This window comes from Trichogramma pretiosum, unplaced genomic scaffold (genome assembly GCF_000599845.2).
Source record: "Trichogramma pretiosum strain Unisexual culture from Peru unplaced genomic scaffold, Tpre_2.0 scaffold81, whole genome shotgun sequence".
Taxonomy (NCBI): Eukaryota; Metazoa; Arthropoda; class Insecta; order Hymenoptera; family Trichogrammatidae; genus Trichogramma; species Trichogramma pretiosum.
Window position 1 is genome coordinate 284,470 of NW_019640793.1, and position 26,732 is coordinate 311,201.

At 44.2% G+C, this 26,732-nt stretch overlaps 1 protein-coding gene across 1 annotated transcript in view; it reads right to left on the reverse strand.

Annotated features, from left to right (window-relative positions):
* LOC106657376 (amyloid-beta-like protein) overlaps nt 1-22,273 on the reverse strand; it is a 43,186-nt gene extending 20,913 nt beyond the window's left edge. Inside the window, exons 1-2 of the mRNA XM_014378871.2 lie at nt 21,728-22,273; nt 1,427-1,480 (exon numbers count right to left, since the gene is read on the reverse strand). Coding sequence (XP_014234357.1) covers nt 1,427-1,480; nt 21,728-21,793 — 120 coding nt within the window. The 5' untranslated portion in view covers nt 21,794-22,273. The remainder of the gene's footprint in view (nt 1-1,426; nt 1,481-21,727) is intronic.
* Between the last annotated feature and the right edge of the window lie 4,459 nt (nt 22,274-26,732).

Here is a 26,732-nt window from a genome sequence, read left to right on the forward strand (position 1 = left end):
GAGATATGGCATTGTCGATACGTTGGTGCGGTAAATATAGGCGCCGCGCGAGCTTCGAGCCGCTATTCGAGCCTCGCCGCTTCTCGAGTTATGTACACTGTGTGCAGCTCTACACGCATCTACGCACACATTGGTACGCGCGGGAAATCCGCGTCGCGTCTGCAGCCGGCAAACATACTCGGTAGCTTTTCCCAACAAACTCATCGAGTCGCGAACTCTTTCTGCGGCTATAAGAGTCGGAGAGAAAGAGAGAACGAGCAACGAGCGAGGCGCCGACAGCATCGACCCTGCTCTACTACGAACAACAAAAGTTCGCTTTTGCAGCTCGATCCCGCAACGTGTATGCGCGTGTAATGCGAAACACAGCCGAGCACTGCAGCCAAGAGGGATGGATATTTCATCGCGATGTATCCTGGATGTGTCGGGAGCTGTTGTTATGCTCAAGTTTTCCATGCCACATACATACATGCGAAGCTGTGTATGTATGCGAGCGAAGGTGATGTTCGCAGAACTCAATTTGAACAGTACGTAGAGGCGAGCACACCGAGCAGAAGTTGGTCGGAAATTCGCATTCGGCCGCAGTTGGCATTTGTACTTTTCGTACGTACAACAGCTCGGCCTGCGCATATCCATCTCTCGTCGCGTCGAGTGTCCGATTGACAGCGCCAAATGAAATGAAACGTCCGCCGCCACCGCCGCTGCACTGACACACGCTCGCCCACGACTGACCGACGAGATAGCGAAATTTAATTTGCTTAAGAGCTTTCGGGGGCTTATGAAGCAGCCGCGCACAGCGCCAAATCGTATTGAACTATTGAAGCACTAAGGTCATTTCGAACATAAAAGCCGGACGCGCGAAATAGGACAAAAGATCGACACTGTATTATATTGCTTGACTGTGGGTTTGTCTGGCTCTGTGTGGGCCGCTCTCATAGAGAGCCGTCGGACCGAGCAAAGGGGAATTATTTTTTCACCCTCGACGCGATGAAGCGACCACCAAGTCAGCAGCTCTCGTATTTATAAAATACACGAAACGTCGGAAGCTACACCGAGTGGCGGACGATCGATTCGATAATACAGCCCGTGCAGTCGACGATCGAAAGGATAATTATCATCCGGTGCCAAGTCGAGCGAGCTGGAAGTGAAAGAGTCGGTCGACAGAGGACATTCGCGCGACTGGCCACTATTACGATGAATCAACAATATAATTATTCTTTCCAGACGTTTGCTCTCGTAGCTACTCAAAGCTTTCGCGCGCCGGAGAAGAAGCTTTGGTGCAGTCAAGGCTCGAGGACCACTGTGCAAGTGCCAAACACTCGGCGAGACGAGCGAACGCTTCAAGTGCCGAAGAGTAATAATTGTTTTAAGTAAAATTTAGATGGACGTAAGAGAAGTGCTGGGCTGTATGTACGACCGATTGACTCACCTGTGGCTCGGATCTTCCACCGGCAGGGGCCAACTCGAGTCTCTCGGAGACCGCCTGTGAACAGAGAAACAAAATCCAAGATTAAATACCATTAGTCTTGGGGATGCGGCTGTGCGCCGAAAGATAATAATGTTAGCTGTATTATATAATATGTAACAAAATGGCATAGTAAGCAACACAGAGAGATGCCACTAGGCTGCTGCTGCTGCTGCTGTGCTGTCATATCAGCTGCAGCTAAGTTCATTCATCCGAGGCTAAATATGATTGCTAATCCTATTTTACGCGAGCTCGCGCAGCATATTCATTCGCCCCAGCTGCGCGACTCCGGGCTGGAATGCAATAATAGCTAGACGCGCTTCGGCTGGAGAGGCGGCTGCAGAGCAGCCATATGCAACTTTTCGCGCCAGCTAAGCGCGCGGCCCTTATACGATGCACGAACTTGCGAGCGCAGGGAGAGAAAAAAAAGCAAAGCTCGCTTTGGACGATGAAATATCTTGCTCGCTCGGTCTCTCGAGTACACTGCTCGTGCTCCTGGCGATGGAGACTCGGAGAGCGTAAACTGCCTCCTGCGACCGTTATTACCCCGAGCCGGCGATCGATTTTCCGTTTGACGTTTCATTTGGCCGTATAGCTGGCCGGAGTGTGTTCCGTCGTCGTCGCAGCTGTACAGGATTCCTTCTTTTCTCGCATGGACGTGTAGAGCTCGAGCTCGAACGCCCCATCATTATAACAATAAGCGCTTGGCTGCTTGCTTAATGGAGCATACACGAGTGTGTGTATATAAGTATAGGCCGCTTACACACAACGTGTGCGACGCTTTATTGACTGGCGTCTATATGTACATGTGTACATGTACGTGTGTGTGTGTGTGTGTCAGCAGTTCTCGCGAGGCTTTCAAACTTTTTTTCTCGCAAACGCGACTGAAGCTTTGGCTCCAGTTTTCGCTGCCATGTAGTTCGTATAGTCGACTATCAAACGCAAACGTTGTACAGAGTGAGAAAGAGAAAAAAAATATGGACAAGCTCTGAAAAATCTGAGTGACGAGTAGATCATAAAGCAATCTATAACTTTGTTCAGCCTCGGTGTTTTGCTTCGTTCAGCCATCTTTATATGTATTATTTACTCATCTGATATCAGCCACATGTACATATGAAGTGCGCAGTGTCACTTTTTCCTATACAATATTCAGTCATCTATGTGGTAGTAAATAAATTCACATTTCGTGAAATGCGAGAAGACTACTTTTCCTTTTTATACTTTTTACGCGCTTACGCGCACGTGACATAACTACTACTCGAGGTTTCCTATTTCAATCCCTTTTCCATTTGATGCCCTGAATTGCGTATTATTATTTTTTTATTCATTAAATATTTACCACCGTAAATTTTCTAATACACCATGAATACACTCTGACCGTTAGAAGAAGAAGAAAAATCAAATAAGCTATAATGATTAAATACGTCAAAAATTTACTCATCAATTTTTTAGGTGCTTAAAGAGGTGATAAGTAATTAGAAAAATAGGTCATACATAACGCGCGCGTGTCGAGCCGACCGAACTTTATTCCGTGTTCTTTCCTCAGCAGCGTGTGTACGCGCGCGTATAAAGAAAATAAATAAATAAAAAATATACTAGAGGTTGCTCGTATTGTCTGCGCTATTAGGCTTTACAAAGAAATTACGAGGGAATAGTTTCACATAAGGAATTCAAATTTTTTTCGCGATCGTCGTGGTGGCGTGCAATGTACATCTGTGTGAAAAAGTGTTTTACTCGAATCGATACGGGCTGCGGCTGATGCTGCTGTGCTTTTGTTTATTCATAAATCGGCGACGGAGAATGATGACACATTTACGAGTTGGAATAAAAATCAGGTTTCCATTAGAGTCACGTGAACAACAATGCTTACATACATATACAATTATATGGGTTAGATTTTGCCTTTATAAGGAATAAATAGTGATTCTCGTATCCAACATTTATTATAATGAATGAATAATCGCATATCGATTTTATGCACACAGCTCGGCTGGCTAATTATACATTCTCAGCTTTGGACTTTCCTCTTGCCGCGTGCGTATACAATTGCGCGCGATGATAATTATGAAGCTGTGCTGCGATAATTTCAATCAGAATTGTTTTTTTTTCAATCGTGAATTCAATAAAAAATTCCCCTAAATGCAAAATGGAATATTTCAACGTGGACGTACGTAAAATGCAAACGACGCCACGTTCTATTAAATTTAGCCTGTTACGTCCGGTGCCTCGAATCTCGATGGTAAAAGTGCCAGAGTGTCCGTACGTCAAGGAAGGCCGAGTGCGATAAATTCAGTAGGTATGTATGCGTCACATGTATAGCTATACACAGGCGACGGTGACGCACCCAAGGTAAATCCCAAAAGTCATCAGCAGCAGCAATTACAACATCTCTCACTCTCTCTCTGTACATAGGAGGATAATTCATGGCGTCGTATTAGCATAAGGCAAAAGCTCTCATCGTCCCGAGCGATCTTCCCCAAAGGTGCGAGAGTTTGAGTCGAGTCTCGAGTCGTCGGCGCTCGCCTCACGCGTATAATAAAATACGATGTCGCTCGTCGAGCCGTCAGCTCTTTTTCTCCCTCTGTATCTGCCAGTGCTGCTGCTGCTGCTGCTGCTGTTGCTGCTCGTATGTATCTTAACATTTCCTACGTGAAAAAACATAAAAGCTCGTTCGCCCCCCGTGTCATTGGCTCTTTCCGCGTGTGTGCGTACGCACGTATCTTCTAGTCGCTCTCAGTATTACGCATCCGCAGCACTGGCATATAGCACTTTGGTATACGGATGGCGTGGCTCATCTGGTGGCCCTCTCGGCGAGTAATCGCTCCCTCCCCCGAGCAAGCAGCCGTGCGCGAGGCGCAAAAAAAGCTCTAGGGAACTTGGGGTAGAAGAGCAGCGGCAGCGTTGAAACTTGGCTAGGCCGACAAAAAACCAGCGTCCTCGCAACTATAAGGAGTGCTTGGGCTCGAGCTTGAAGCCCGTATAGGTATAATATGTTTGGGAGGTGGTTGTGCGCGCGCCCGCACCCGTGTGTAAACTTGCAGCTAGCAATGAAAAAGTACAGGCACGCCGCTTGAATATTGCACAGGCTACGTCGCACGCTTAACTAGCAGCCCCCCCGCTATAGCAGTAGCAGCAGCTACACAGTAGCCAGCTCGTGTAGCGCGTATATATACCTGCTCGGCTTTGGCCAAAAGAAAGAAGGAGGCAAGAGAGGAAGAAAAAAGGAGGGAAAAAAGAGCGAACGAGAGAGCTTCATCGACGCGGGGTGTCGGGCTCGCGTGCGAAATATCGATTTTCCTTCTTGGCTTGGACGTGCCGCTCGACTCTCCGTCGTTCGCTCGCTCGTTCCTTGAATCGCAAAGACTTTGCGAGATCTGCCAGCGATGCATGGCCGAGTAAGTAGCTCGGAGAAAATCGAGTTTTTATTGTTGGCTATCATCATTCGGCTGTCTTCGCGTACACCGCTTTCTTTAATTCACCACGCACGTGTAATGAGAGACGGCGAGATGGGCTTTTACGCGCGGCGCAAGCTCGGCTATATAAAAAAAGCTCAGATTCGCCAAGAGATATTATCCATCGACGGTGAGGTGTGGGTGAAAGCAGCGGAAAAACCGATCGTTTTTTCGCTATCCTTCCAAGTCTCCGCTGGAGGCTCCGTGACCGTCGTGAGCTCGTTGACGTCGCCGACGGTGAATCGATCGCAGGGCTCTAGGCATATTACCCAGCTCTCGCACACGTACAGCACACATCGCTCTGTGTGCTCTACGTACGTGTCTGCCTGTATATGTAATCTTGCACGAGTAAGCACTTTTTCAGTAGGTCAGAAAAATTTATATTTGCCCATCGCCGTTCGTGTCTATGATGTATTTATTCGCGTGGCAAAAAAGCAGCCTCGGCGTGTATATACACAATATATAAATTGGCTCTGGCAGCCTTTATCGGCTTATATTGGACGGAGCTGGCGCAAGTCGCTCGAGAGATTTGACGTCGACGACGCAGTTCAGACGCTGTAATTGATTCGCATCCGTGACTTGCGGCAGCGACGGCGTCCAAGCGTATACGTGGCCACATTTCACCTCGCTCGTATATACCATGTATATGCATGCGCCACTCGAATTCATATACACTCTGATATATAAGCTCTAGTTCGGAGCTACGTACTACCTATGTATAATAGATGTATATCGTGCATACAATGTATTAGACGGCAGAGACCACTAGCTTCGATTTAGCGCTGATGAAATCTAATGCCGGCCGAGTGGCTGGCTAGTAGCCCAGTGCCACGGGTCAATAGACAGAAACGGAGAAAATCTACATGTAGTGCCTGCGCCACTATGTACATGACCAAATCCACATTTCATCCTGAAAACTAGGGCTTAAATTCGGCTCCTAAAACTTTTTCAAGGGTTGACTTTAAAGATCATGAGCAGTTAATATTCGGATACTGAATTTTTCATATGCATTTTTTTGCCTCGAATACGAAAAATCCCAGCTAAAATAGCATATTCATGTGCATAAGATATTGATGTGACAACTCTCCTCACTGCTCAGAAAATACACAGTAATGTGTGAAAAATTTTGACACCTCAATTATGATGTTACTTTTCTTTTGATTTAATCTTGCGTATATACCAACAATTTTTCGAGAATCATGCGAGTTGATCACTTCAGTCTTACAATGTGGCTCTTTGTATTCAGCAATGACAGAAATGAATATGGATATGTTGATTTCAAGTTTTAGTTCTCAGAATTTGATGTGGATTTGCTCCTATAGTGTAGTGCACAAGAGCCCAGAAGAGTACGAGGAAGGGAAGAAGGAGGAAAACTTGGAACATCCCAGCAGCTCGGCGACCCTCTGGTCCCTTAAGGCAATCAATATTTTCGACAAGAATGTCAGCATCGTCGCACGCGAGATTAGATTCCAAAGCTATACACACTCCCACGAGCAAGCGCGTCACTCGTCCGTCCTTTCGTTCTTTTTCTTCTCGGCTACTTCACTCCTTCTCTTTCTCACACCTCCTCGTGCGCTTCTTGCTTCTTGTTTATTTTAACACGACTTATAGCTCAGCCAAGCTTGCGGCTTTAATTCTTTTCCTTTTTTGCAAGATGTTTAATTCTCGAGATTTTAACGCGTCGTGCGAGGAAAGAAGCTCTTTTTTTATTGTGTCTGCAACAGCCACTGACCTGCTGAGTCCTTTTATTCTTTGTCTACCTTTTTTATCAACGGTGGAAGAAATTTTATGTTCTTGCTTATTTCGTTGGTACGACTTGAGCCCCTCTCCTGTTGTTATAATGGGGTTTTTTATTGTATATATTCCCAACGGTGATAATGAGTAATACCGCGTGCCACGTGGAGAAGTTAAACAGCTTAGTAAGAAGTGTGCTCGCGTTGTGTATAAGAAAAAAATATCCCAACTCAGCTCGAGGATCGTGCGCTTCATGCCGCGTTCATTGGGCTTTAGCTCGAGTTGCGCGCCAGTAAAAGCTTCGTGCTACACATAAAGAAGATAAGAGGGCCCGCGAATCGCGAACATTATATAATATGCCCGGCTGCAGAAGAAGAAAGAAAAAAGGCACGAGGCAGCAAAACGAGCTTATTATTTAGCAAGCGAATGAAAAGCTCCAAGTGGAATGTTTATGATAAATTCGCCAAGAGAATGGCGAACGCAACTTTCTATGAGGCACGCGCGTTGTTTGCGTATTTTCAAGCAGCAGCTACGGTAGCAGTTCTCTTCAGGAAAATCAATGAGTATCAAGCTCTGCCTTTTCACTCTCTCTCCTTTTGTTTTGCTCACAAGCCTCCCTCCCGTGCCCGCGAGCCCAACTCAATATTTATACGCTTTTCAAGTATTCCGTTTCACTTTTTTTCTCTCTCTATATGTGCGTGCATAGCAGTTTATATTTATACGTATTCATTAGACTTATACGTAGCAAAACGAGAGCGACGCGCAGTGCAGTTCGGATTTTCCAATCGAGTTAATTCCCCGAGACATTGCCTGGCGTGTTACATCGCTGGTACTCGCGTCGTGCCAAGCGTTCATCGCTTCTCTCTTTGCGCTTTTACAATCTATATAAATGCGCGGCCTCCATCTCTGTGTATTGGTGCAATGTACACGCCCACATTACCCCACGCACAAAGGTACTTTATCGGATCTCGTTTGTGCTTACGAGAGAAAAAGAGAGAGGCAATCCCAAGTGCATTAAAAATGCCATACAGACTGCTACTTCCGTCTTTTCAATATTTCATCGTTCTTTTTTAGCCACCAAATCACTTCGTATACACAACTTGAGCATGCCAGCACAACCCCGAGTGCCGCCCAATGCAACGCACGCCTACACCCACCTACACACTCACACGTACACCAAAGAACAGGGGCAAAAATATTTTTCCAACGAAATTCAATTTGCATGATTTTTCAGCGATAAGTATCCGTGTTCGTTGTAGCGGAAAATAGAGTCGTGTGCTGCCTCGCGTAATTTTCCAATATCCTAATTCAATTTTTTCATCGTTCGTATACAGCCTATATACATAGCTCTTTGCATCTAACTGCAGCGGTGGCTCCTCTATCTTCAAGAATTCTACATTAAAAAGCTTGCATAAAAATATTCAGCCAGGATAATATCTTTCTTTCTCTCTTTCCCTCCGTCTCCTTTTCTCTTTTTCTCTCTACTTTTTTCTCTTCTTTCCTTTCTCTCCATATATACAGACTTATTCCACGTTAGAATAAAAAAAATTAGTTCGTTAAATTTTTATCCACTGCATTCGAGCTCCACGAGCTTTTTTTTAATGCAATGAAAGAAAAGCCTGGGAAACGTTGAAAATAATTTTCAAAAAATTTTCAGTCAGCTCGTTCGATGCTCTATTTTTCTTAATAGTTTTATATATTCAAGAGCATTTTTTTACCCCACGAGTTTATTAAAAGTTTCACTCGCGGTTATATACATAAGGTTGAAAAATTTTCCATTAGAGTAACTTTTGAACGAATAAAGGGAAGCTCTTTTGTGACAAAAGGCGGCTGTATGGTAAAAGTTTTATGCATTGAAAAGTTGTATTTTGACACCATCACACAAAGATTTTCCTTTCGAGAAAGAAAATGCACGTGCAATGTCGAAATATTTTTATGCGTTTCTCTCTCTCTTCCCCTTTTTTCTTCATCCTAGTTATACAAACGTTGCCGCAATTGCACATAGCTTACTTTTGCTCAAAAGCAAATTTTCACGCTGTGCATGTAGCCCAGTAAAGAAGGAGCAAGGCGAATGAAATTGGTTCGCTCTTTCAAAGACTTTTTATACTTTGATACAAAATGTATAGTAAATTTTGCCCTTTCAACTTGTCGCCCCGTGAATATTCATCAGATGAGTTAATGAAAAAAAAGGTAGAAGAAAAAGAAAAAAAGGAAAACACCCAGATCAGATTGTCGACGTAAAAAGAAAAATAATGAAACGACCTAGGCGACGATAAGCGAGCACACTTTTTTCTCTTCCTCATCCTCCTTCTCGTCCTTCTTGTATGGTCGCGCAGTTCAACAATATCATTCAGCAACCAGCAGCGCTTTTCAGGCGCGCGTGAATGATAATTTTTCGCGCGAGAAAAGGACTCGGATTAAATTGACCAAAAGGCCACGAAGAAACGCTCTGGAAAAAATATAACATAGCTGAGGGGCCGAGAGGGAATGAGATAAAAAAAAGGTGTAAAAAATGCGAAAATAAAATACAAGGGTTCAGCTGACAACAAAACGGATACCAGCTGCTCGGTTCAAGCACGTAACGTGTAGGATATCGAGCATACGTTTTTTGAGTCAACATAAACGGCTCCTTTCAAATGTAAAAACGATCAATTTACTTAAAATTAACAGCAGCTGCAGACAGGATAATTTTTGTTGTATGTTACTGCCAGCCTCGTGGAACAAAAGACCGTAGGGAAAAAGTAACTTGCTCTGTAGGTGCGTTCCGCTGCTCCAACTGCTGGCGCTGTTACTTGCGGTGTACGTGTGCAAGGGTGTGAGTGCAGAGAAGAGAGCGAGAGAGAGAGAAAACAGTGTGCATCGGAATCGAAACGAATGAAAGCATAATGAAAGGAAAAACAATGGAGAAGTCGAGCAACTGCGTGTCGTATAGAAAAGAGAGAGAAATAGAGTAACGATTTCCCATAAAAACGTTTTCCTTTTAGCTAGAAACACTACGCGCAGTTCTCTCACTCGAGCACGAGTCGTATCCCAACTCGCACTCGATAAATTCTTTGACTTCTTTCTGCAATGCAGAGCTAATAACATATTTTCGCAAACTCTTACTGTTCTCTTGAATGCTGCAGCTACATGCCAATACATATATTAGCCATACTTACATAAGTCAGCAGGTGTACAAAACAGGCACACGAGGTTCAAGACACTTTGTTTCGTAGCCTAGACAAAAGGAGCCCTAGTCTCGCTATATAGTTTACGTGTACGTAGGAGCAAGTGGGCTTCTGCTTCTGCGAGCTCGGCTGCACGTCAGCTCAAACAGCCGCGCATAATTAGAAGCTTTGCCTCTCAGAAATTTCCTCTCGCACGTATGTAGCCATGGTCGTAGCCGAAAACAGGAGTACATAGGAGTATGTAGCAGCAATATATAGTGGGCCCCCTAACGACGAATTAGTCGTCCAGTGCAGGTGTACGTGCGTGCGAAGCGTTGCCGAGACAGAAGCAGAGAGACAGAGAGAGAGAGAGAGGCAGAAAAACGGCTACGCCCGGATATGCGGCGCGTGAGAGTGTGTATACGTATATCTAGAAGAAGCGTAATACACCTCCGAGGCTTATACACATCGAGCAAAAGGAGTGCAAAGAGGTTGTTTAATTACCTCAAAATGAGCGCAATTATTTAGATTTACTTTTGTCGCGTGTTATAGCGCACCTCAAGATCTCCCGTCCAACGCAAGACATTTGTTCGCTATCTTTTTTTTGCTTTTTCCGCTGCATGTCGAGCTACGCTGTATACCCGATGCCTATGTAGAAGCTAAATGCTCGGCTACGTACTTTAAATCTGGCTTTAGTCGAAAGAGAGCCAGGGAGAGAGGGAGGGAGAGGAAGAAGGCTTAATAGCTGCGGTTTATGTGCAACGTACGAGCCCATTGGCTCTAGGCACACCCGATCTTCCCCCTTCATTGTTTGTTGTTGGGCTTAAACTCGCTTTTCGACTGCACGAGAGAAAGAGAAAGAGAGGGAGAAACTAAAAAGGGAGTTTTGGACGGGTATACGCGCTCCACTGCAGCGCGACTCGCATACCTTTTCTATTGCAGTGCAGTGCAGCCCGCAATATATAGTGCACAGCTACGCGTAGGCTACTTTTTGTTTCACTTGTCGTTAGTTTGGGGCCGACTGCAGCTCGACGCAGCCTTTCTTTATACCTCTGTGGCACGTACGTACATTGTGTATACGTCGGACCACACTCTCTGTTTTACTACTAGCAATTGCGTTTACATACTCGACTGGCGGCGAGGAGAAAAAATGCTTGATATACGTCCGATGAAAGATATTTTATATAATTCGCTGAATGTGTAATTCAGCCGTTCGAGTTAAAAATGTTTTAAAAGCCAATCGTACGGGAAGCTACGAAGCGACTGGTCGAGTACGAAACTTGGAGGCTCGCAATGGAAATTGGAGATTATTTTCAAGTACGGCACGTACTCTGCGCTCGATCTATTAGCATGACTAGAATATCGAATTTCGTTCATTATCGCTCGATATTACTAGAATAAAAAAGAGAGAGAAGAAAATAAAGTGTTTTCGCAGCCATGATAGCAAGATCAACATTTAATTAGCCGTTAGAAAATGGCCAAAAGAGGAAGCGCAGCGAGAGAGGCACGACGAGGATCGATGAAATATAATTATACGCCGAGAGAGGTGCACTTTCAGCCTCTCATTAGTACTCCTAGTCTGTCTCCTATATAATATTTGCGGAAAAATATTTTTCCCAGAGACGCTAATTGAAAGCAAACGATGACGTCGCGCGCGAGTAACGTGGCTACTTTATAATAGGGGTTTAAATTCTCTCTTTATAAGCGTATGCGCGTGTAGATAGAAATAAGCTAACGCACGGCACGAGATGCCGTTTCCGACCAAACATCGTTAGAAGAGAGAGGGAGAGCTGAGAAATATTTTTTCTTCGATAAATTTTTACAGCGTATACCAACTCTCGAGACTTTGCAGTTGCGCGCGGTATGTGTGTGCGCGCGATTGTATACTATGCCTGTATACATGTCGAGCAAAGGGTCCGCCGGCGCGCGACTGCCACTAAACTTAAATATGAAATCAAACTTGTGCAAGTTCTTATCGCCCATAGGAGAAATTGCAAGTGCTCGACGGCGTCGGTGGCGTACAACTGCGGCGCTACTTACCCCGCCGAGTTTCACCAACAATATTATATATCTCGCTTTCTCTCTTCCTCGCTCACTCTACATGTATGTACGCGCGTGTAAAGTATATCCCTCTTCCTCTAGGGCCAGGCTAACTTTCAACTACAGCATGTATTATATATTATATATTAAATGTGATCTTTTGCAAGTGCAGGAGTAACAGTAGTGGCAGCCCGAGTAACAGCAAACTTTCTATATTATATTATAACGCACGAATAATATACATTCGTTAGGATATCTCTTGACGAATTTGTTCCTCGAGATAATGAAAAGTGTAAAGTTTACTGTGTCACGTAGAGCGAGGCGCAGTAGAAAAGCTCGAGCTTTTTGAGATGTTGCGCGCATATATAATACAGGCTATGTAGCTGGTAGTATCATTGTGCCGAGCGATGCACGGCGCGAGTTTTTCTCCGCAGAAAATTTTGGATTGCACTTTTGACTTTTATTCGCGCGCACAGAATGCAAGTTAACCGTCTTGTTAAGCGGAGGGTAAAGATTTCAACAGTAGTAGCATCGAAAGCTCTTTCGCTTGCCAGCGGCTCTTATTCTCTCTCTCTCTCTCTCTGACTCGCTTGCAAGCACTTTCTTCGATTTTCTAAGCCTCTCTCTCTCGCACTCAAAGAGCCAAGAGTAGCAGCAGCAGCAGTCGAGCGAGCGAGCGGCGGTCGAAAGCCAAGTTGAAGAACCGCACCATAACTTTTCGACGTTCATTAGCGAGGCGCATCAGCAATCTTATCTTCTTCGTCCGCACTCGGCAGCCGGTAGCCCCGCCAACAGCAGCCAGCAGGAAAATCCGCCCAAGAGTTTCGAATGCTCCAAGTTTATATAGCTGTAAGCAGCTAGAGCCGCAGCGCAGCTTTTAATAAGCGTGTCCGCATATTAGTGTGCTCAGTTAAAGCATCGACCGCTGCGATCCAAACATTTTTCCGGCGCAAGTATGTGTAATATGAATGCGCGCGACCGTAAGGATGAAGGGGCCGATACTCGACTGCCTGCACGATAAGGTGGAGAAGCGACAAAATATGCCCTACAAGCAGACGTATATTATCATATGTATATGTATATAAAGCATACATAGAAGCGACAGATAGCATATTTGTGCAGTGGAAACTGGCCTGGAAAATAATAAGGAAGTCAAATACACGAGTATATGCCGAGCACACAGAGAGGCAAATGCGTTCGTGTCGTGGTTGTTCGCTCGATATTGTCGTCGTCGTCGTCGTGGTCGCTGCTGCGGAGGCGTTATATATCAGCAGCAGCACGAGGGTCGAGCATGTTATTTTAGCCAGCGTCATGGATCGATATTCTCTCAGCAGCAGCTCTCTTTTCGAGCGACGCACAGTGGCGCGGCCAGAGCCTCGATTTGCCTGTGCGACGCGTGTGTATATGTACAGGACAGGATACGCGTCCGAATGTAGGCACGAGAGAGAGGGAGAAAAAAATAATGCACGACGCGAGAAGGAAAAGAAGAGGGAAGGTAGTTTTTCGGATGAATTATTATTCCGCTCGCGTATACACGTACACATTTTCACATGTACACACACTAGATATTGATGACGTATTGATTTTCGCGCTCATATGTCTACATGCCGTGTACGTGTAGTTGGCATGGCCGGAGTAATAGTAGTAGCTACGTTCGTCGGTGTCAGCTCACCCATGTGAAAAGCTTCGATGCGAGTATGTATCGTGGCGGCCTCGTACCGGGGGTGAAAGGGAACAAATACTTTGTCTCGCGAACAGCGTCGGAGCGCGAGAGGAGGAGACGAGGTAAACACATTTTTTTTTATGTATAAAACACGCTTCAACGAATTGATTGATTAATTTTTTTTCACTCTCTTCTCTCTTCTCCGCCTCGCGCCAGCAGCAGGCTTCGCGCTCGCGCGGGCGCGAAAAGCATTAAAACGATTGGCATCGCGCTGAAGTGATCCATACAGTAGACAAGGAATTATATCGACGTGTGCTTTTTTTCAAACGTCCAAAACAGCCATGCATGTGAATATGCGCGTGGCGTGCGATGATAGCGCGTCGTTAAATTATATATACGCGCACGCACATATTTAAGCGGAGGGTAAAAACCCTGTGTTATTTGCTGCTTCTCTCTCTTTCTCTCTGCAATCGATATCTTGTACATACGAGTGTATAATAATATGAAAAAATAAACGACTCGTGATTCGCGCGAGTCACCACAGTATGAAAATAATTGAGAGCTCGAGTATAAAAAAACGTACGCGAGAGATAGATAAAATATAAAAATGATGAAGACTTTCCGTCGTGAGGCGTATGTAAAAACATTGTGACGCGATAAATATTTTTTCCCCTCGTGCACAAGCTTTATTTTTCAAATGCTACCCCCAATACGTATGTGCTTTGATTAGCATATTGGGCCGAGTGCAAAATTTCACGCTAGATTTGATATTCCAGCGAGTCGTGCCCTTTTTTATGTGCATTCTACATCGAGATACGTATCCATGTGGCTGTAACACCTTGAATCGAGTGAAAAATCGATCTTTGCCTAAATTAATATTGATTTTGACTCCCCTACGATTGCTCATCGTTACCGCGACGAGCGAAAACCTCGACTCTTTACACGGAAAATCGCGAGGCAACGAACTTGGACGCCGAGTATGCTCGATACGGGTGAAAATGCAGAAAAACGTTTTTTTCCTTTTTTCCCCAGCGACGATGGCCTGATATATGAGTAAGCGGACGCATCAGGGCAGCACGAGCGGATCGCTTACACGAACCGGGGCTAGCTTGAAATTTGAAACGTTGCGATCGCAGTTGTACAGTATAAGTCACGAGTGCAGAAACGACCAAGCACCGCAGCGAAATAGAAAAAATGAAGAAAAATATGAGAATCGTGTGTGTGACGCAGTAAAGTCACGTCAGCGGGTGCTTATACAGACAGAGCAGAAACTGTTAGTGGCATTCGACCACGATGATTACGACGGCGATGCTAGCGAAGGTCGATGGCTACACGAAAATTTGGGCAAATCGCACGTGTCGCACGAAAAGTTTGATACATAAAAGAAGAGCTAAAAAAGCGAGACCGATATCACGTAGAGGCTTTAACCTCGATACTCGAGCCTTTCTTTCGTGTGCGCAATAAAGGTTTGTGCGCATGAAAAAAGGCTGTCGATGATGGGTTCGCTTGCACCTGCCTACATACGCTATATGGTATCTGCATGTATCTATGTACAAAGGTCTATATGTATATAGGAAATTTTGAGAGCAGCTCGTGCCTATCGAAGCCAATTCATACGTACGTGTGTGGGTATGGCTTTTGTGATGAGCAAAGCTCGCTCCTGCCTCGGTGCCAATGCCTTTCTCTCTCTCTCGCTCTCGCTCTGGAACACGACCTCGCGAGTTGAATTTAGATACTACCTGCCATAGACAATATACATGTGTGTGTGTATGTATGCCACAGGCCACAGGGCAGAGGGCTCGTTGCTGCTTGCATTCCTTTTGTGAGCTCCGTACTAATATCAATAGTGAAGAGGGAGCGATAGACATATATAGGGAAAGAGAGCTGTGAACATCTCTCGCATACATGATATACTCGGAGGGAAAATCGATTCCAGTCTCCTGTGCGCCATGCACACTCGCTCTATCATCAACAGCATCATCGTCATCATCGTAATCATCGTCGTCTATTGGCGTGTAAACTCTACTTAGACCTGATTAACGACTGGAGCGCGGCTCGAATTCATCTTCCAAAAGCTTGCAGCAATATAATCCCCTATCCCACAGAGCTTCGTTCGTTGCGAGCAAGCTCAAAGCCAAGGGTTGATACTTTTTTCGAATTTACTTTTGGCATGGCTTCGCAACGACGACGACGACGACGACGACGACCACACGAAGCAGGAGAAAAAAACTAAATCTCTATCCAACTCGCCCTGTATATGTATATATATTATATATGTATAGTTCAGCAACGCTCCTTGGAACAATGAAGCTGGAATACACAATGACGCGTTTTGTGCGCACTGCACCGAAGCTTTTAACTGCAAGTGAGTCAAGGAAGAAAAAATATGACTTCTTCCGAAAGTTACGTAGGATTACCGTTTTACACAAGGGATTTTCAGATTGCTTCCAGGCCTTATGTTCTATCTCTTGTCCCTATACATACGGTATATTTATAGTTTCGAATAGAGTCAAATGACACTATGCTGTCCAGTCAGAGCTTTATTGCGTGTAGATACTAAAAAAAGTCATTGAAAAATGTGTTAAAAATGTACTCATACAAATAAATTAATCTTTATTTGGAGAGCAGCAATAAATTTCACCAAAAAACTGCAATACTGTTTAATTTAAAACTAGTGCACGATTCAAAATGAAAAAATTATAAGGCATATTCATATTAAGTAATATTTGCTTATCAACCACTTGCAATGCTAATCCCAGTATTTTCGAGTCATTAATAAACCAGCAAAAGCTTGATTCAAAGCTCGCGATATTACGAATAACCCGTAGCGAGGTGTGTGTGTTCGCGTGTATACAAGCCAAAATTAATGTACCCGAATTCAATGTAGATAAATCCTTATTAACGTGAACCCAGAAAATTTACGGCTATTTAATGGCGTACATGGCGAAAAACTTGACTCGAGCAAGTTTATTGCGTCGAAAAATCAAAATGTCACGCAGTGAGCGCGATTGAAAGTTTCGAGAATTTCATTTAGCCGAGACGGGATCTCGCAAGACAAAAGGTTGAGGCCTTTAAAAGGCAAGAATAACGCTGGAAAATGCACTCGAGCCAATGTTTAAGAAAGTAATATACAATGCATTAAAGTTTTTTTTATGACCGAGACAAACCTGTCGGCATGAAAAAGCGATAGCTAACCCTTACGACCGTACAAAAAAAAGAGAGGAGTGGATGAGATATCATTGATTAGTTTTTCGATCGATGCTGTGTAGTTTGTCCGAAATTTCAGTAGCGATTCCAACACATGAGTGGTTATAAACTAACAATAAACTTGAATTATAGTAGTTTCGAAATTTCCATAAATTTTATTTATACGTGAAGCAGAATTGCAAAAGATTATAAACAGTTGTGGAAGTTGGGTAAAGAAGTTGAGCTAAGATATAACTTTACGAAACCCTATCCACGAGGTTTGGATTTTAAATTCTTCAAGAAATCGAAGAATTTCAACAAGTGAAGTTTAAATGAGGTGTGCAAATTTTAATTTTAGGCCACAGTTTTCCATTAGAACTTTTGTAGGAACAGCAGCAGCAACAGAAAATAATAAAAAAGACGGTGAAAATGATGCAACTAGTGGGGATAGTGCGAATCAATAGTGAATAGGATGTGGAATTTAAAAGGGAAAGAGGAATATAGTGTGCAATGACAAAGGAGTTTTGCAACGCGTCGAGAGTGTACGGCTAGAAGCAGAGCTCACAAAGGCAAGCACGGCTCGAGTTACGTTTTACGCGTCAATGTACGAATGGCTCGCGAGCTTATAAGAGAAAAAGAGAAGGATCGGATCGTTCCATCGTCCACGGCTAATGCGATGCTGCATGATAAATATTCAGGAGATTTGGATGTGCTTGATAGCCAAGCTGCAGCAGCAACAGCAGTTATCTTGTATACTGGAGGTGTGACATTTGCCAAGCTCCGGGACAGAATCATAATACACGTCCTAGAGATGCAGGGTGCACTATGCACGCGAAGACTATGACGCCGAAGTTTGAATGATATTGCCGGAAACTAAAATGGGCGATAGGTTGTCGAGGTAGCTGAAACTATGAGGTGTGCAGCAACGCAGTATAGAATAGACACTTTTGGGGCTAAAGTCGAGTTTCGCGCGCACGGGTTATTGTTCCAGGTCGGCGGACTCGGCCGCGCGCTCGGCAGCTTATACTCTGCATGTTATACAATTGTATAGATATGGGGTGTTTGTGGGTCGATGCGAGCTCGCGACGCACGATATCCTGAAACGAGTCAGGCGCGCGCTAAAGAGAGAAAGAGAGAGAAAGGGCAGTAAACTTTGAGAGTGAAATCTTGTGCACTTTTTCAATTATATATATAGCAGTCGGACGTACGATATTTTCAAGCTCTATATGCATTCACTTGCTCTCTTGGAAATGTATGTAGGAGGAACAGCTTCTACGTGTGTGGCACATTGTGCTGCATTGTTATTATTGAGACCTTTATGGCCTCTCTTTTGCTCTCTCTCTCTCTCTTTCTTTCACATAGGAATCAATGCCGAGCCTCCCGCTCTTTCTCTGTCTACAATGCGATTCAGCCATCCACGCACTCGCAAACGCGCTCTCGCCTTCAGATGGTCGAAAGCTTTCAAATCGGAGCTTACCGGATGTCATCCTGCCCATGTGATAGCGTGATTCGAGAAAGTCTGCTCTCATTGTGAGCTACGCTAATATTATGTGATGCACTTTGTGCGCTCGTATACGCACTCCTTTTCTTTTTCAGGCGGACACAAAGAGTGCCTCACAGTAGTACAGTATATATACGCGATTACGCACGAGGGGTGTCGCAGTACGTTATCTCATTGTTCTCGGAAGGCAGGTGTATCGTTACACTCGGCTTTATGTGTATGGGTGTATGGGTAGTTGGAAAAGTTCGTTGCACGTATACGACGCACGTATACTTGGCAAGCAGCGGGAGATCTCGTGCTGTGTATATGTGCTGGGAAAAGCGCAAGAAACGAAGCTTTCTCTGCACAGGAGTTACGATATAGTAAGAGAGAGAGCAAGAGAGCAAAAGTGATTGCAATTTTCACGAAAATTGATTCGAAATGCGATTAAGTTGCTCGCTCGCTTCGCTTTCCGTATTGCCACTGCTTCTACTGCATTCTTGCAAGCAGCAGCTGCCGCTGTCATACATACATGCATTGTAGGTTGCACGTAGCGCAGTGCAGCAGCCTAGGCTCTCGGCTTATAATTCGATATTCTCCGGCTCGTTTCTTTTATGTGAAAAGTATGTTAATTAACCATAGAGTGTGCCAACGCTAGCTGCCTACACGTACATATAATAATACGCGCACGACGCGAGCTTTTGCTGCTTTCTCTCTCTCTCTCTCTCTCTCTCTCGCACGCCAAATTAAATGAGATTTTGCAAGCTCCTATTATGAACACGAGGCTCTCGTAGCGCGAACACGGCAATAAGGGGCCCTTATCCCATTTGTTGCCGTGTGTGCGTATGGCAGATTATTATATAGAACACGCTCGTATTATACACGATGCCCGAGGAAAAGAGAGACATTTGTTTTGTCTGTAAGCCTTGAGAACAACGCGTGTGTACTTGAACATTGGCCATATAGTTTCGTTCGTTTTCATTTCGTTTTCGAACGTGCGCCGTCGCTATCTCGTGGCTTGCTTGGCAATAATACGTCGAGCCTGCAGGCCCGTGTTCCTCGCTCTCGAGCTCCAATATAATTGCAAGCTCAACCAAAAATTTATGAAATATTTCATTAGACAATTTCGGCGAGTGCTTTAAGGCTAAAGCTCTCTAATGGGCAAAACGTCGGTGTAGCTAAGCCACGGACGATTGAACGATTTTCAGGGACACAATGCGGGGGCCGAGCAAGGTCTGGCTGCACCGCTGCTTCTGCTGGATCGCTCGACTTGTATTATACGTATACGTATATATGTATATGAAGTACCGAAAATTATTAGGCGAGCTTGCGGCCAAAACAAAAAACCGATATTACACCGGAAACTTGGAATTTTAACATGAGCAGCCCGCAATAACCGGACGATATAATGAATCGTTATTAATGCAATTTATACGTCTCCTGGGTGAATAAAAAAGCTCCATGTAGCGACGACGACGACGACTCTGCTGGAAATTGCAGAGATAAGCCGGGGTACTCAACATCGATCATAGGCTAGCTAGGCAGCGCACTCGCTTGTGAAAGAGAGAGAGAGAGAGAGAGAGAGAGAGAAGAAAGAGCTAGAAAGAAATAAAGAAAAAAAGAACGAGCAAGCAAGGTTCGCTCGTTTTATGCGTTGCTTTGTGCCAAGGTGAAAGTGTTTAAGCTCGGATAATCGCACATACGTATACACCAGACAGCATTGTAGTAGTTGGCAGGTGCGGGGTAAATAATCTCGTTCATCATCGAAAGAGCGAGTACGCGCTACATGTCCGCCAGCTAGTGTACGTAGTTCTACCTCATAACTGGTATATTATACGCGCGTAGTTATAGAAAACGAGGTGAAAAAAAGAGCTTAATGCAGGCGTTTATGTAGGCACGCAACCGTTGAGAGTCACGTTGGCAGATGTGCGTTGACTCTTGGTTTTATCAAAAGCTCGTTATTTATTTGCATGCATCAAGGTGCTTGGCTGATTTAGCTTTCTCTCTCTTTTTCTCGTCCTTCTCGCAATCAAGCCACAGTCTCTAATCATTTTTTTCTTACTCTCGAATTCATTTGAGTTGGAACTTTACTACAGGGTTGCAAAGCTTGTGTACGCAGCTGTCAATATAGTGGCAAAACTGAGATTTACTCACTCATACATATTAAATGTATATCTTACTCGAGAAATCACTCGCGAGTATATCGTGCACGATATTGCTGCCTGCAGTTCGAGTGATATACTTGCTTACTATCCCAGTAGAGGAACAAACCCTGAGAGCTATATATCGATTTTTCTCTTCCGAGGCATACATACATTCGCGAATGTTGCAAAGAGAAGCTCGACACAAGAGTAGCGCCCGCGAATTATGTCTAATTTCGAAAGCCCTCGAGCTAGAAAGCTCGAAAGTGAGAAAGAGAGAGAGAGAAAGAGAGAGACAGAGAAATCTGAACCTAGTTACAGAGCAAAGCCGAGCAATCGCTTAAAACGCTTCACATGCCGCGCGCGCGCGTGGAATAGACAAAGCGAAAACGTATAGCTCGAATAGAAAGCTAGAGAAAGAGAAAGACAGAAACGGAGAAGGCGAGGGAGCAGAGGAACTGGTAAAAGGAGTCGAAAGCTCGGCATAATGTAAATAAGCAGTGCCCAAGAAGTTAGTGGCGAAAAAGACTCGATCCTTGGAGCGCAAAAACGAGTCGTGCGGGCGTCTCGGGCTTTCAAGCTCCACGCATTAGCAGACGATGTCGTACGGGGAACGAGAACTCGGTGCAAGCTTATACAATTACTGCCGCTAGGCTATAGAAGTGAGTCGGAAGCAATAGAGACGTACGCGTGTAGCAATATACAAGCTATAGATAGGAAGACTAGGTACTGCAGGGCCGATCGCAGCCGTGTTGTCGGCGTCTCTTCTTTCCATCAGCGTTCGAGCTGCTTGTTCCGGTTAACCCAATAATAACAGCTCGTTTCATCCCCTCGTTGCGCGCAGCTATAGTAACGTAAAACAGCCGAGCTAGAGCGTCGAACGTCGTATTCCTACCTAGTATGTCTACAAGTGTGTGCGGCAAAGCTGCTTTCCTGCGAAATAAAGCAAAAGCTTGTCTTTTGTCTCGCGGGACTTGTCACTGCTTCTACCTATATCGTGCCTGCCGAGTTTTGCAAATTCGCCCTCGCGATGCTTTCGTGTAGCCACAGAGTCACACACACATACAAGCGCACACATACACGCACGCAGAGAGAAACGCACGCGTCGGTATTATTATAGAGGCCGCATGCGACTGGAGGGGCTTGCTTGCTTGCGCGCGCGCGCTCGACTTGGCTCGCGGCCGCTTCTCGAGCTTGCGATAGCTCTACCACTGCAAAGCAACGACGGCTACAACGACGTCGACGATTCGCGACGTCCTTCACCTTATACGAGGAGAACTGCTGATAGTATTGCGCCATACAGTCACACCACACGCTCTACGTATTACATATATATTTAAGATACTCTATAGACGATCGGGCAGCTGCAGACTGCACGCTCGAGGCTCTCGTAAAACGATGTAGGTGTAATGAAAGAGCTTACCTCAGACTGGCAGGTGCCGATGACACTAGCCACCAAGAGAATGGCCAAGCCGAGTGCCCGCGACATGTTTCTCGCGAGCAATCTCAACTCTGCTTTGCACCCTACACTCGTACAACACTCGAGCGCTCGACTCTCTCTCTCTCTCTCTACACGTTTGCACTCCACACGCACACTCTGCGCTCGAAACTCTTGTATATGTAACTCTTGTAGGCGCACTCACACACTCGCGAAATTACGTCACTCCGATAGAGCAGGAGGCTAGCTTTAGTGCTATTGGCGCTGCTGCTTTCAACTCTCTGACGAAAAAGTCAAGACTCGAGCGTGAAAGTTGCCTCGACGCTCGGCACGTCGATTCGCGCAGGAGGATCAATCGACGCGCAATATTATCTATGCAGAACCAGCGAGTGTACTACTGCGGATTTTTGGTCGCTTCTACTGCTGCTACGTCGTTGAGTGCGCGCGCGCGCTTGGATGTGTCGGAGATATATAGTAGCCGCGAGGGCGACTCGAGCATACACTAACGAGCGAGCCACGACTACGCTGCTGCCTATCCTCCCAGTTGCTATAACTTTGCTCGAACACAGCATACACTCCTATGCTACCCTACCCTACCCTACCCTACCCAAGCCTAGCCTAAGCGCCGTGTATCCACCTACCCCCGTACGCGCATTCGCGTATCGCACGAGCTCTCGGCGTTCGGCGCGCGCACCCCCGTGTAGAGCACGTCTCTCTCGAGTCTCGAGTCTCGCTCGTTCGTTCGCTCGCCGCGGGCTTTTCTACGCGCGCACGAGGGGCTTGGGGGGTGATTATATTGCCAACATGGCGCGAGCCAAGCGAGCTTGCGCAGGCGTCGACTGTGCCACCCTCTCCCTTGCCAGTGCTCCTTCTGTTGCTGCTGCTGCTGCTGCCGCTGGCTCTGGCTCTCTGTATTCGCGCATGCAAGGGTGAGAGAAAGTCTGACTCACGCGATGCGGCCGTCACGCCACGGCCAGCGAGAGATCTATAACCCAGCTCGCACATACACACATCTACGGCGTGCTCACGCAAGCTCACCGATCCATTGTATGCTATACTACTACTTGTACTGCTGCGACTACTAATATTGCTCCGTGCGTTATGTATCTCCTCGACGTGCGGCATTCTGATTCCTCCGACGAGATAAGGAACCGACGTGCAGGTCCATGTTCGATCGTTGCGATCATTCGATCCCTTGAATCATCATTTTTATGCTCGAGCTTGCAACGGGTGATTATTTATCTTTCTCCGATCCTTCTTCGTAACGTCGTATTCGCGATAGCAGCTGCAGAAAGATATTACTCGGATATTGAATAAGAGTCGAAAAAAGAGCTGGAAGTTTCTTCGAGAAGCAAGGCTCGTGCGCGAGGATATAGGCTTGCAGTAGAATACATGCAGTTCGTTGCTCGTTCGCTGGCGCAATATAGTAGGCCGCTCGTGATATTGAACTTCCTCACGCACGCGTAACGTACATCGCCCTCGCGCTCGCAGCAGAGAAAGATAGAGAAAAAAAGAGGGAGAGGGAGCATAAGCTGCGGGGGGGGGGGGGCNNNGGGGGGGGGGGGGGCAGCCAGAGGAAATGGAAAATATACTCGAGCGAGCTGGCACACGTATGTAGCGCGAGAGAGAGAGAGAAAAGGGGGCCCGACACCGAGAGACAGAGTGCGATGCGAAAGCTACTTCATTTCCTTCTCTCTCGTTTGCATTGGCATGTGAACGCGTACACACAACAGCCACATACGTTACTCGCCTTGCCAATATTGCAAAGTGCGCAAAAGTCGATGTCTGAGCTAGTTGATCTACCTGTAGCCTGGCATTAGACTATATGTACGATATTCGAAAAAATACTCAACGAGTAAAAACAGCTCGACAGAAGAATTACCACGATATAAATAAAGAAAGCGGCGGAGGCGACGCAACCGTGCTAGCTGTGTACGCGATGAAACGAGCCAACGATACGAGCTCGCGACTCTACTCAACTGCAATGTAGCATAGTAGTATATGTACGTCTTTTCTTTGAAATAATAAATACTAAAAAAAGGCAAAGGTACGCACGCGAGCACCTGCTGCGCTATAAGCTTCGTGAAACTCAAAACTAAGCAGCTTTTGTGCGAAAAGTATAGCACAGAGTAGCTCGCGATCGCGCTCGTAATCTATTGGCCGCCTTTTCCATTCGACGAGCGCACTTCCTCTCGCGATTTTCCTACTTTTTTTCCTCCTCTCTTGTAATAGCTTCGTCATCTTTCTCTTCCCCTCCATTCCCTTTCGTGCATAGTACTTTACCGTCGGCTTGATCTTCCTAATATATGTATGAGATATATACGCTTTTTCCTCGCTCCTTTTCTCCCACCTCAATCTCTCGCTTTAATGCTCTGCACCCTTCCTCATTTTTTTTCCTCCCAGCTTACTTTCCTTTTATCTTTTTTTAACTTCTTTTATTTTTATTTTTATTTTTGTTTTCTGACACCGTTAGTCCTTTGTTTCGCGATCTTTTCTATCTGCGCATCTGGACCCTCTCTTTTATCTCATCTCTCTCATATCTCATCGTTTATATCGACGACGATCGGGACTCGTGGCTATAGACAAGTTCTTTCAACGCATTCTTCAACTCATCCATTGATTGTTTAATTTTTTTTTACTTATTTTCATATTCTCATGCAATGCGTAGCAACAGCGATTCTGGGGCTTCATTGTCATTTTGGAACTTGGAATTTTTTTCGTTATTCGCGAAATTTTTATACTGCTCTATATGCGCCACAGTTTTTCCAGACACCGCCGTTGGAGAGGACGATTCTCCTCTGCCATCTGATTCTGAGAGGAAGCGCTAATAAATTTGGCCGATTCTCTGTTTACTAAACTTGTCAACTTTTATTTTCCTCTCTTAAAATAATAATGATCTTAATAATGATGGACCTAAAAGTGAAGCCATTTTATACGGCCTCTGATTGGTCGACTGACTTTTGACTCGAATCGGATTTGAATAAAGTGACAGCTGCAGTCAAAATATCAACTGTTTCAAAGGGCGACTGAAAAACTGATGCGCGCGAAGCGCGTTTGAAAGTTACTAGTATATATATAATATATCTGACATTACGAGCCCATTGTTTAATGTTCCAGAAATGTCCCAGAATTTCGGTAGAATTTTTGAGACCATCAATCACCCTTTTTTAGAGGCCCAAAATCAGCATTTTTTCGCACCGACGCATTTCGCGAATATTAAAAGAATTTTCAGTTCATCATAGAGAGTCTTAAATAAAAAAGTACCAGAAAGAATAACAAGTTTTTCATGCAAAAAACGTCCGGTTTAGTTGACAGAAGATCGCTGATTTGTATAAATTGTTAAACACCAAACTAATTAACATCGGAAATCATGTAGATACTTTAGAATATCCGACTTAGCGCACCTATATAAAACACAATGATCTCAAAGATCAAGCCTTATTGATAAGGAGTCAAATGTATAGGGCTCTTTTATCAGTCAGGAGACTGATTAATATTTCAGCGATTGTGTTGTTGCACAAAAAGTCAGCGAGCGTGATGTCGGCGGCGCTCCTTAAGTCGTTCAATCATTCATGAGCGCCGTTCTGAAACTTGCGCCCCTTTAACTCGATAAAGTACAACTTTTACTATAAGCCTGTATTTTTATATTTGCACAGCCCATGTCTCTGTACGACTACTACGGTGCACCAAAGACGAAAGCAGCCCGCGTAATAATAATTACCAGAATTTCGATTGTAGCATAATTTTTCGGAAAAAAGATCGACCGTTTCAATTTTAGATACGAAATTCGATCTTCTGATCAGCTAATTATATGAGAAGTATAATACTTGTTTAATTTTTTTTATTTTATTTGTCTCTTTTATTCAGAGATAATCAATAAACACTTCAAGACAAATTTTATTGTGCTGTTAAACAATCAAACAAAAATGTGAACAATGATCCATTTGAATACTTACATGAGAGCACGATAAAAAATAAGTGAATGTGTCAGAATCGGCCATCAACACGATCAGTAGGATCTAACTCATCTTGTTGCTAATTTAAACAGCATATATTATGGAAATTGTGTACATGCAACTAACTCATGTTCCTCGCGCAGGAAAATTGCTTAATTACGCTGTCTTAGATGAATAGTCCATGGATGTAACACTGTATTACAAGGTAAATAGATTATCTCGTTAACGTATTTCCTATACCTTCCAGGCATGGCGCTATACCACGTGCTTTTAGATTGACAAATGTGATAAATTAGTTTTAATTAGAGCACAAACTGTACTAAATCATATTATAGTTTCAAGAAATAACTTTATTCTATTAATATTTTATACTTTTTAAACAACATGCATTAAAAAGTAAATATTAAGTATGCAAATTGTAAAAATAATTTTTTTATACCCAGTAAAAAGTCTATTTTTTTTAAATAGTATTCTGATTAAGCTGTTTCGAAAAATTTTTTTCTAATAATTTTAAGCCAAGTCAGTACACCGATCATCATACTATTTCTAACCATTCTAAACGAAATAATTAAATTAATAAACTGGTTGATTGATAACGTTACCGTCTAGTTTTCATAAATAAATTTTCAAAAGTTGAGCTTTCACTCATTTCAAGTGTCTCTTAGATATTTGTTTGAATTCCCTATTGTTATCCAAATCGAGCATGAGATAAAGTAGTATTTTTTATACTATCAGAAAATCCATTGAAATAAATATGTTTCTTAGAATGGTTTCATAGCGCAACCATGATCAGCTATAATGATTAATGCATCGATTGGAGTACTCAGATATTCCTTATTTTGAAGAAAAAATTCAATTCGAACTTTTCATTACTATAAGGTACACAATAGCAAGAAAAGTAAATCGTTTATAATTACTGCATGAGTGACGAATATACTTGATTTACCAAAAGTGATGTGATTTATTTAAAAAAAAAATTGAATAATAATTTGATAAATTGTTGAATAAATCGAGCTCCCTCTTTTTACGACAAG